Source organism: Microcaecilia unicolor, unplaced genomic scaffold (assembly GCF_901765095.1).
Source record: "Microcaecilia unicolor unplaced genomic scaffold, aMicUni1.1, whole genome shotgun sequence".
NCBI lineage: Eukaryota > Metazoa > Chordata > Amphibia > Gymnophiona > Siphonopidae > Microcaecilia > Microcaecilia unicolor.
In genome coordinates this window covers 184,862-197,017 of record NW_021963069.1, presented here as the reverse complement: position 1 = coordinate 197,017, position 12,156 = coordinate 184,862, and the positions used below count along the sequence as shown (strand labels likewise).

The window sequence follows — 12,156 nt, the reverse complement described above, 5'->3', positions numbered from 1 at the left end:
ACAAAACTGACAATCACTGTTGCATTGGTAAGCCACAAGGGACACTGAGATGACGCTAATCTGACCATCAGCATTTCTACTTCAGCAGACCAGGGTGGAAAAGAAACTAGAGCTTGGAAATGAAACAGGGTTTAGCTTGGCTACCTAGTCATAAGCAGTGGAATGGATTGGGCTAGGCCACTGGAGCACTGGTACAACCAATATTTTGCCCAACACAGCATAAGCAACTACAAAACTTGGGGCAGGGTTAGAGACTGGTTTGTTTACCTCGCCCAGCCAAAAAGCTGCTCCACTATCCCCGATAGCTCCTATCTGTCCTGTCTACTTAGGAGTTGCTTCTTCTTACATCTACCACACCAGTCAATTAATTGTATCTGTCTCGTGTGTTGCTATCACTGTCCTCCATATAACCACTCCTTTATTCATCACTCATGTATGCATTCCTAACATCTGAAAATAAGTGGCTCAGAGACGTTACTCGTTCACAGGGCTGCTCTGAATCTTTGATTCAGATGAGCTGAAATCCAGAAAAGTGTTCCCATCTCTCCCACTGTAAATGATCTACAAACCCGTTCCACCACAGTCACCAGTACGAGATATTCATGCATCCATACCTGTGTGTCGGCATTCAGAACTTTTATTCTCTGAGTTGAGATGAAGAGGTCCACTTCTGTCATGGGCTGTGCCTCCCCCTCTGCAGCCTGCAAATAAAACAGATTAGAATCAGAAGAGGGCATTCCCCGGGAAACCTACAGCCATGAGGGCAGGTCACCAGCACTAACACTGAGAACACGATACACAGCCAGGCACCACAGTCACCAGACGAGCAGTGTCTTCACACAATGCTACAAGACCACATGCATTTAATGTTACTGCACAGGATTACACTACCGCACACTCACCACTAAAGAAATGCTAGCGCTCATTATAAGAACACGGCCACACAACCAGCACAGTTACTAAACAGAGTTACATTTATAGGCCCTTGCTTTCTGCCACTGCCAGAGTGGATTCGGGTCAGATGCATAGGTTTCTGCAATGTAAAATATACCCCGATATTTCCCTTTCATTATTTGAGAAATTATTGCACATGGAAGGGGGGAGGAGGATTCATCTGGATTATTCAGCATTTTTGCTACTATTTTACGTATGTTATTACAGACACTTCACTATTTGTTGGTAATCCTTGGGTTCCTCTTAAATATCTTTCCTGTTCTGGTTTGGGGAAAAGACTGCTTATTGCAAAGTAAGTTCCTAGAAGGAACAAAATGTCCCATTGATATTCCCCCACAGGCTGATGCTCAAAGGTTCGAGGTACAATCAAATTCGTCTGTGAACCTAATGCAGCAAAATTGCCATGGCATGCTCAGAATAATGAGCAAACAAATTAATGCCGCGCTAAAATCACTATTCTGCATTAATTTTCCTGTCACTACCTGAGCAGTGACCGGAAAGTTGACTTTTCTTAAACAAACAAAAAAAGCTTGTCACATTGTCCCTTACCCCAACCCCTTCCTTATTAATAATTTTTTAAAAAACCTGGCCCTTCCCACCTGTCCCATTCCCCCCCCCCCCTCCCCAAGCAATGACCTGAAAAAAATCTTTGGTGGTTCGGTGGACCCCTGCCTCCCAGCCTAGGCCAGGATCTCCCCTCCCCCAATAAAGTCCACCCTGGTAGGTAACCGCCTGAACCCCTCTGTACCTGATAGGAGGGAGGAGAGAGGGATGCCTCCTCCTTTCTGCTCTGGGGCACGTCATGACAATGGTAGCACCCTGCCCCACCCAGTGCACCCTGGGATGCATAGGGTGGGGCCTAACTACCATATAAGGGAGTTTTTCCCTTATATGGTAGTTAGGCCCTGACCAGTACATCCCAGGATGAACCAGGTGGGGCAGGGCGCAGCTTTTTTGATCATGTGCCAAAGAGCAGGAGGGAAGGGTCATCCCTCTCTCCTCCCTCCTATCAGGTATGGAGGAGTTGGGGTGCACCTACCAGGGTGGACTTCAGGGAAGTTCTAGTCTGGTTGAGGTCCCAGTGAACCATCAGGGCTTTTCAAAGTTTATGGAAAGGGGGGGGGGGGTCAGGCGTCCACTGGACCACCAGGGTATTTTCTAATTTTTTTGGGGGGGGGAGGGCAGGGGTCCACTGGATCCCCAAAGTGTTTTTTTAAGGTTGGGTGGATGCTCAGGGGAGGGGGACAGTATGGCCTGGTGGTAGGGAAGCCCATTTGGGGCAGGGTGGTTGGGTTGGTGGGAGAGAAGAGGTGTCATTCTAATGCTGCCCTGGACCTGGCGCTATTTTTTCTGGCGCTAAACATGCCTTAGAGCTTTTTTTTTTTTTAATGAATTCTGGCAAGGTACTAAATGACTGCATTTAAATAAATACAGTCTGCGATAAAACCATTAGAGCACTGGGTGGCACACTAATGACAGTGCGAAAGGATTTGAGCATCAGCCCACCAGTCAGCTGTGTAGCCTCTTGTTGTGTGTTCCTTTCCAAAATGTTAACAGATCCAGTTCTGTTCCGATTCATAGAAGTCACCATTTCAGAATGATTGTGGGTGTTAAACAGAGCACACATCACCCTCTCTGGTGAAGGAGTCTGCATAATTCTAGGGTGTACATGCGCCCACAGAGATCTGGCATCTATGGCCTAGCTATATCTCCTCCAGATCATCATGGGCATCCTGCTACAGTTTGATTCCTTTTGCAGTTTCTTGTTCCTGTTGCGTCCTGCTTCTTATTCCCCACTATTCAGCCTTCAGACTAAAAAAGCGTGCTTAGCATTTGTGCTAGATCATTCTCCTAGTCCTTATCCCTTACTACTTACATTGAAGTTAAGTTTAAATGTATTAAAAACAGCTTTTATGTCTTCATCTGCTTCTTCGCAGGTTTCCCAGCGCACTAATCTTCACCATCTAGATCCTTCAAAGACGGCAAACAGCTTTTTGCACCTCATTAAGGCGATTGTGATTGGTCTGCCTGCTGAATGGGTTTTATCATTCTAAACTAAACTATACTTCCCTGACACAACATCTTAAAAATGATAACTTAGTTTCTTCAGAAGAAACCTTTTGACTTTAAGCATTTTTGTCATATTCTTTGCAGCTAGTTAATAATTCACTAAAAATATTTTTTATTATTATTATTTATTGCGTTTGTATCCCACATTTTCCCATCTCTTTGCAGGCTCAATGTGGCTTACAATACATCATGAATAGTGGAAACATATAAGAAGATATACATTTAGCATTATAGAAGGATCTTGAGTAACATGATAATGATAGAACATAATAGTAGTTTAACAAGCAAATATTGTAAGGCAGTTCTGGATATTTGTATTGGAGTTCATATTTGTTGGTCTTTGTGGTATGCCTTGTTAAAGAGATGGGTCTTCAGTATTTTGCGGAAGTTGGTTAGTTCATAGAGCGTTTTTAAGTTGCGCGGCAGCGTGTTCCAGAATTGTGTGCTCAGGTAGGAAAAGGCTGACGCTTGCGTTAGTTTGTATTTTAGACCTTTACAGTTGGGGAAGTGAAGATTAAGGAATGTGCGGGATGATTTTTTGACATTCCTGCCTGGTAGGTTTTTAATGTAAACATGTTGAAAAAAAAAAGATTCTATAGCAGAGGAATGATTTGGCTGCTGTAAGCACATTTTTTTTTCCACAGAGCGGCAGAAAACTAGGGACTCCTATATATCACTACACCATCACCAGCACAGCAAGTTACTGTAAAGTACCACATTAATAACCAGTACATAACACACAGTCACTGGAGCACTGTCACTCTCTTGCATAATAACACTGTTATTGCACACCACTGCATTTTGCACAGTCCGACTTATGACCACAGTTTACCATCATGATACTGTCTAGCACTATATTATGACAAATCACTAGCATAACGCTGTTAACTGTACATTATTATATTACCAGAAGAGAGAAACACACACATTTATGGAAACTATTCAGTAAAACTTCTGTTTAACATCACTTGCTAGAACAGTGGTTCTCAAGCAGGGTGTTGCGACACGCTGTGCTTTCAAGAGCTCAGCTGTGTCATTGAAAATTTGATCCATACAGGAAGTCCATATTTTCCCTAAGAACTATGTTATTAGGGATGTGCATGGCCAAAATACATTCAGGTCATTTTCAAATTTTTTTTTCAAATTTTTGGGTCTGTTTCACACATTTGTTTTCATGAAATCGTTTAAACGTGCATTAACATATGCTAAGTTGATTTTGCTTGGACGAACATTTTTAAGGTGCTCAAACAAACTGGATGTGCCTCACAGGTTGAGAATGCAGAGCAGGGAACCTGCTGTAACCTCCCAGACAGGAAATGTGGGATCCTGTGCCTTCCCTTTCTGGTGTGATCATTACCACTGCCAGGCACAGAGGAGGAGATGGTTCAGAGCACTGTTGCCCCCCATCATCAAAAGGGAGACTGGTTGGGGGGAACAGGGAGAGGGAAGGACACTTGAAAGGTGATAAAGGAGATGTGCAAGAGGAGGGGGTCAGTCTGTGAGGGAGGCTGAGCCTGAATGTGTGTCACAGAAAGAGTAAGAGTTTGCATGTTGAAAGAAAAACAGCAATCTTCAATGGTCTCAGATTCAGCACAAATCACCTGTATGAGATGCATTGCAACAGAAGGATGAGAACCACTATGCTAACATTTTGTGCCCACTTCTAAAATAATAAAAACAACATTCAAAATTTACACTATTTGAGATCAAATTGATGAATTTCAGCTTGGAATAAACCTCCCTCTTTCAGATGTAAATGCTGCCCAAATGCAGAGGTTTTCACTTAATCCTGAAACAGCATCTTCTGACCAGAAGGTTCCAGCCCATGCAAGTTAGAGCACAGAAAGCATTCAGGACATCTAGGGCCTATGAAATAGTTCCAGCCATACACTTCTGATGGCAGGGTGCTTATCTTACACAGGAAAGTAAGAGACCACTGTAGACACCATACTTATGCAGGTGGTGTATAAATGCTCATTCATCCACTGTCGGCACTGGTTTACATGCAAAAGGAAACTCCCATCACAGAAAGACAGGTGTATTTCATTATATCACTGTGTGCACTTTATCTGGACAAGAACAATATGCATACTGGTTACTTGGGGGAGTTTTTTTGCATCCAGCAATTTGACACATCCACAGCTCCAGCTATAAAATAGTTCCTTTTGACGTAACGACAACTTTTTTTTTCCAGTTATTAAACGGACTTGAAAACCCAACGCACATTCCCTGGTGACTAAAGAAATGGGAGAAAGAGATTGTTTTGGCTCTGCTGCCCTGTTTCCTTTTGGTAAATTCAGTCTGTACCCCATGTTTAAAACCTACGCATGGCCCATTTCACAAATAAAAAAATAATGAAATGGTTTCATGACAAAACAATCAAACAGAAGAAAAGTGTGCAATCTAGCACAATGGCTTTCCAAGAAATGTCAGCTTTTGAGGTGACTTGGAAATAAATCTGAACAGAGCTTGCTGGATGCAGAAAATAAAAACACAAAAAATAAAGAGAACGACGGAAAGAGAGAGGGAACAGCCATCACATCACACTAATGAGGTCGTACTGCACCTTCTTCCTGCTTTTGGCTAATTTCTGGGCCATCTGCTTAGCATGGAAGAAAGAGAGATAGAGGGTCATGGTTAGAGAAGAGAGACAGAGACTTGAATCAAGCAGGGACAGCTCTAGTCATATGCTCCGATTCAGCTCAAATCGGCCCCACAAATCACTCTCTTGCTAGCTTGAACACTGACAGTGCAAAACTGGCTAGAATACGAAGCGACTGGTCCGTCGCCGCTTCTGAAACCGCATGACATACAAATTGCACAACAGCCTGCTCTGCTATTCACAACACTCTAGCGATATAGTGAAAAATAATGCTCTGGTAAGTTGAAAAGATAAATCCACAGATAACAGCCATGAAAGAAAATGATGATTAAACTGAATGTGCAAAAAGTACTCTCATGGGGCAGAGTAAGAGGGAGGAGACATGGACTTCACTTAAAGTTAGCAATGTGGGTATTGACATCCATAGACATGTGAAGGCCTGGGCAAAAAAAGGGATTAAAAAAAACAAAACTACAAATATTTTAGTGTGGGTATTGATATCCATAGACATGTGAAGGCCTAGGCAAAAATAAAACTACAAATAATTTCCCCCACAACGGTAAAAGTGGGAATGGGGAACTGTGCACTATTTTTAATTTCTCCACTTTCATCCTTTAAATATAACAGGAACCCCTCCTTCCCACCAAAAAATTCTAGCATTTTTTGTATGCTTTCACATATCTTTGAATGCCAGGAGATCTTAGGGAGGGCTGTCATTGATCACCGCTACTCATTAGCAGAACTGATATATTCCCTCGTAAAGGAATGCATCACACATGCCTAGATAGAGATTTATTCTCAATAAAATTTAAAAGATGTGGACTTCCAAAAAAAAAAAGTCATATAAAATAAGAGTCTGATATTAAATTAGATGAGAAGGGAGAAAAAAAAAGTAAAGGAAGTGTGCATTATTTATTTGACATGTCACCATAACTAAAACACAATTTTAAGCAAAGGCTTCTAAAAGATAAATGCATTAAAGTAGTCAAAGAGAAAACTGTCAGGATATTTGTCTACTGACAGACAGGATAAAGAATATTATTATTATTTTCTAGTTCCCTCCTTATCATCCCTCTTGTAGATACTGTTAGATAAATATTTATTACTGCAATAACATGAATTTCTATGAGCCACACATCAACCACTGACATTCACAGAATAAAAAGCCTTATTCGTTTTTCTAGGCGCTGAGGGACATTTACAAAATATAAATGTGTGTGTATATGTGTATCTATCTATCTATCTACACACATATATACGGTATAAAACATAAAATTTAACAATTTATATTCTGCCTTTTCCAACCATTATTGTTAAAAGGCAAATAATAAAACCATATGACAAAATAATATTATTAATTAAATTACCATATAATCACACAGCATGTAAAACAATATAAAAACATGTTTTTAAACATCTTAATCTAGGGGTGGGCCATAACTCCACAACGAATATGCATGAGACTGATTTATTCAACAGATCTCATGTATATTTATTGTGGAAATCTTGAAAACCTGACTGGGTTGTGGCCCTTGAGGACTGTGGTAGCTCACTCCTGTCTTAATCCCTCCCACACAGCAGTTGTAAAAACAACATCCAACCCATCCATATATCACATTACCAAACTTCAACTAAAAGGAAGGGCAAGCAATTTAACTCAATATACTAAACTGACCAAAAAGCTACAGGGCCTGACATTCAAAAACAGCTCAGCTCCAAAAATTATGTTTCTAAATTAGGCTCCTGAATTTGTGACCTATTTTCAGCCAAACTTAGGAACCTAATTTTTCAGCTGAAAATTCATTTGAAATTTAGGAACTTAATAGTTATGGGATAGAAATGCCCAGCTATAGAACTGCCCCTGCCCCCCCAATTAGTTTGAAACAGAATAACAACTAGAAAGTAAGGGTTTTTTTTTTTTTTTTTAACTAAAGGTTAGCTCGAGTTATCTGCAGCTGATCCCATTTTATTCCTATGGGCTTCCTCTCATTTGCCATTTGAGAATCATTAGTGAGGCTTTGTAAAAGAAGCCCTAAGAAAGCTCAGGAAATAGGATTGAGTATTGGACACATGACATCTATCATTTTTCAAAGGAAGCAAAATTTAAAAAAAAACAAAAACTAATGCTGTCACTACATTCTCTCTCAGCAGTGGAACATTTCTCTTTTAGAAACATTTTTGAATACCGTAATGGAACAGGTAATGAGACAGTAATCTAATGGCAAGAAACAAAACCATGCTAAAATCAAGGATGTAATGCTGCAGAAAATGAATATGTAGAGGTCGAAAGTCAAAGCTCAGAAGAAACCAAAAGAAGGAAAGTTGGTATCAAACAACCCACAATGGCCAGCAGGTTACTACTATTTTAAAATTCAAGGTCCGCTGATGCATTATTCAGGGAGCTTTCAAACTGCTTCCCAACATGGCTGCTTCTTAAATTGGTCTAAAAAGCAGTATTATTGTGTGTGTCTTCCTTCCTATACATCACCAGCCTTTCAGAACAAAATGGCAAGCATCACTTTCCTCTCCCCTTCCTGAAGCATTTGTTTAGGTTCACCATCTGCTCCCACATGGATGTCACACTTCATCCCTCAAAGCACTGCTATCCTCTGCCCCCACCCCCAATAACATCTCAGCACCCCACCTATTTCATCCTGTAATCAAAACTAGCCTTGCTCATCCCAGCCCTCTATGTCTCCTCACCCCTCCTCCAAGTCCTTTTTTTCTGGCTCAACAGTTTCCTTCTATTTCTTTGGATGTCCAGCTCAATATAAACTGGCCTCTGCTGTGGAATGGTGTCATAAACCTTCATTCACAACTACCTGGGGTTCTTAGCTTATGTTATAAGCCAAACAATCCTTCCCATTCCATTGACAATAGAAAGGAGCTTCCTCTAGAACCCAATATACATTCACCCTGAACCAGTGGCGTACCAAGGTGGGGGCGGTCTGCCCCGGGTGCACGCCGCTGGGGGGTGCCGCGGCGCGCGCCTGTCAGCTGAATTTGCAAACTTCGCTGCAGCTCCCTCTGCCCCGGAACAGGTTACTTCCTGTTCCGGGGCAGAGGGAGCTGCAGCGAAGTTAGCGAACTCAGCTGACAGGCGCGCGCCGCAGCACCCCCCCCCCAGCGGCGTGCACCGGGGGGGGCCGCGCTGCACCCGGGGGGGGCGCATCGGCGATCCGCCCCGGGTGTCATGCAGGCTAGGATCGCCACTGCCCTGAACCTAGCCAACAGAGGTCATCATGATGTGATTGCTGAGTCTTGCTCCCTACTCGGGGCTGCGAACAGTACCTCCATAATATCCTCACCCAAACTCACACTAGGAAGTAGCTGGGCTCGGAACTGAATCTGGATCTTCTATACTGAGCGCTGACACCTCCCAGACTTTTTCCATGCTGTCCATCCCCTTTGAACTAATATGCCACTACGGCATGCCTCTTCTCTCTCCACCTCTGAAGTCCTGCCTAAAGACACACTTTCTCAGAGAGGGGGCTCCAGTAATTTCAACCAACCCCGTCCCTAATCCATTGCTGCAACTGCCCCATTCTCAAATCTCCTATCTCCTTCCCACTTAAGACCATAGGCTTTTTGGGCAAGGACCACCCTTAGCTACTGTGCCTGTGTGACTTGGGCAGGTCACTAATTGTATCATTCTGTTGTTCATCTCTGTTTATCTTATATTGCCTATGCAACATAAAAGCAAAAAATTGTAATTCTTGCTCTTCTCAAACATACAAGAAAGTGGACCACCTCCAACACCCAGGGGCCCTTTTACAAAGGCATGTAAGGGCCTACGCGTGTGCAGTGCATGTCAAAATCGTCATTACCGCCTGCCTGGCTAGCGTGTGCGCCTAGTGGTAGTTCCAAGTTTGGCGAACACTGAAAACTCACAGTACAAAATAATTTTCTATTTTCTTCCGCGGAGGCATTCCCGGCAGTTGCCGCGCGCTGGACAGTTTCTGCGCGGGTAAAGCATGAGCCCTTACCGCTACATCAATGGGTGGCGTTAAGGGCTCAGGCCATTAATAGATGCACGCTGGTTTTAATTTTGCCACATGTCCATTTCCCAGCCCCAACCCCCACCCCCCCCTACTTTTTTCCACACGTGGTGAAGAAATGGTCCAGCACGCATCCAATACACGTGCCAACAGTACCGCAGGCCACTTTTTGGCATGCCTTTGTAAAAGGGCTCCGCAGTTACTTAAGTGAAATCTTCATCTCCCCAAAACTGCACAAAAGTACAGTACTGCTTTCATGGCTATGAAACCATGGTCAACAGGCTGGAACATGATAATTTTGTCAGCAATGTGCCAGCTCAGGATCTTGGGCCCTCCTCAAGCCTGCCTATTCAATCACTTTCCATCTGTACTTTAGAACCCAAATCAAAACTCCAAAATGCCGACTGACCTTGATCCTGCTCACCGCCTCCTGTGCCTGCATCATCCGCACATTCTTAGAGGGAGTTTTGTCTGATAGAAGCTGGGTGGAGCCAAGGTAATTGGCAGCAAAAATGATCCCATCAATTAAGTCTTCTGGGTCGCAAGGTCCAGGAACTAGGAAACAGAGAGAATTACTGGGCAGGTCATGTTATCAGAGAAAAGAGAACACGGGGTGACCCATTGCTGAGGCAACTGAAGGTGTAAATATCCAGCAGACTGTGTTGTATGTTTTAAGGCACAGGTCAGTAGCAACGTGACTCACACAATAAGGGCAATTCATTTACATGCTACTTGCATGCATAAATGCACAGAATACCAGCACTTTTGCGGGTAAGTGGACAGTCATGTGCGTATTAGAGTTGCACGGGGACAGAAATCTAGCCCATCCCCATGGAGAATCTAACCAGTCACTGCAAATAATCTCCATCCCGGCCTGCCCAGCCCCTGCCACACCGCAGTCATCTTGCTCCCCCTCCCCCCAAAGAAAGATATCTGCATGAAATCTTTATTTTTATTATTTTGACTTATGAAAACCACTTGTCCCTGAAACATGCTCAAAACAGAATAATCCATTTGTACAAAAGAGATGAGGTGAAGATGTGAATCCATGTGCCCCAATGAAAGGAGAGTTTAATTTTATTTCCAATCTTTATAACTCCAGGCTTCCCAAGGCAGATTACAATGAGCCCATCAGTAAACAGTATATCCTCAGTGAAATTTGGCCATGTATTACTGTATTGTATAGAACAGTGAAGAAAAATGAGCATAATATACAGCCTTTATCAGTGCTTTTTCTACCAGCTACAATACGTTTTGAAGCTGTTTTAGTGATATTCAGTTTTTATTTCATGATATTTGTATCTACATATGGGAAGCTTTTAAATAAATTAAAAAGCTGACAAGTTAAAAAAATCTTTTGTCCTCCACCTTTTAAGGCACTATCCAACTGGAACAGCTTCTGACTTTTTACAGATGGACCACACAGAGGCAATCCCTTATTTCTAATAATCTCTTGCTATTGTTTTCAATACCATTTGCTATTGTTTTGGGTGAGCCACTGTGGCAGCAATATCCGTCTACTCGATTCAACCCATATAATAGGCTAGATAGCCTCGTACTATCTCCTGTTCTCAATCTAACCTCCTTTTACCTTACCAATCTTTTTTCCCTGCTCCCTGCACCCACACTCCCACCCTTTCTACAGCCCCCTCCTTCCCAACCACATACATACGAACGACTGCATTCACCTCCCCTCCAGCCTTGGGTGCCCTCCCAACACATACCTCAAGGCACCCTGGTGGTCAAGTGGCTTCTTTGGGGCAGAAAAGATCCCCACTCTTTCCTGCCTGCTGCCACTGATCCTCTTGCTGCCGCTGCTTGTTTAAAATGGCTGCCAAGACTTCAAGCGGTGGCCTCGAAAGACTTCCGCAGGCGTCTTGCCAGGCCGCCGCTTGAAGTCTCGGCAGCCATTTTAAATGCGGCAGCCAGAGAATCAGCGGCAGCAGGCAGGAAAGAGCGGGGATCTTTCCTGCCCCAAAGAAGCCACTAGACTGCCAGGGTGCCTTGAGGCATGTACGGGGAGGGTACCCTGCGGCTCGGGGCAGGGAAAACAAAGCTGGTTCGCCGTATGGTTCTGTGGGAATCCCGCAGGACCTGGGTTCATCCCTGCGAACCTAGGTCCATCCCTGCAGGATTCCCGCTATCCCCGTTCCCGTGCAGCTCTCTAGTGCGTATGTGTCAGCAATGCAATTAAGCACTATTCTGTGACGGCACGTGAAATTGGCACAGTGTGGAAATGCAGAGGGGCATTCACGTAAGTGGGACATGGGCATGCCTCCCACTTACAAACATACCGGCCAATATTCAAAACCATTTAACCAGCCAGGAATGGCACCTGGCTGGTTAAATGGTACGTAACCGGCTATCTGCCAATATTTAGCGGGAGATAGCTGGTTATGTCCCGCTGAATATTCCCGGTTAGCATTTAGTGGATAGCCGGTTATATAGCACAATATAATTGGCTATCTGCCGATTTTCAGCGCATCCCTGGCTAAGTTTGGCGGCCAAATCTGGTCATGTCTATAGCAGGTC

At 43.5% G+C, this 12,156-nt stretch overlaps 1 protein-coding gene across 1 annotated transcript in view; it reads right to left on the bottom strand.

The window, feature by feature from the left end:
- The window catches only part of LOC115458881 (amyloid-beta A4 precursor protein-binding family A member 1-like), a 113,364-nt gene that overhangs the window by 46,649 nt on the left and 54,559 nt on the right, over nt 1-12,156 (bottom strand). Inside the window, 3 exon segments of the mRNA XM_030188718.1 lie at nt 615-701; nt 5,591-5,623; nt 10,034-10,179. Coding sequence (XP_030044578.1) covers nt 615-701; nt 5,591-5,623; nt 10,034-10,179 — 266 coding nt within the window.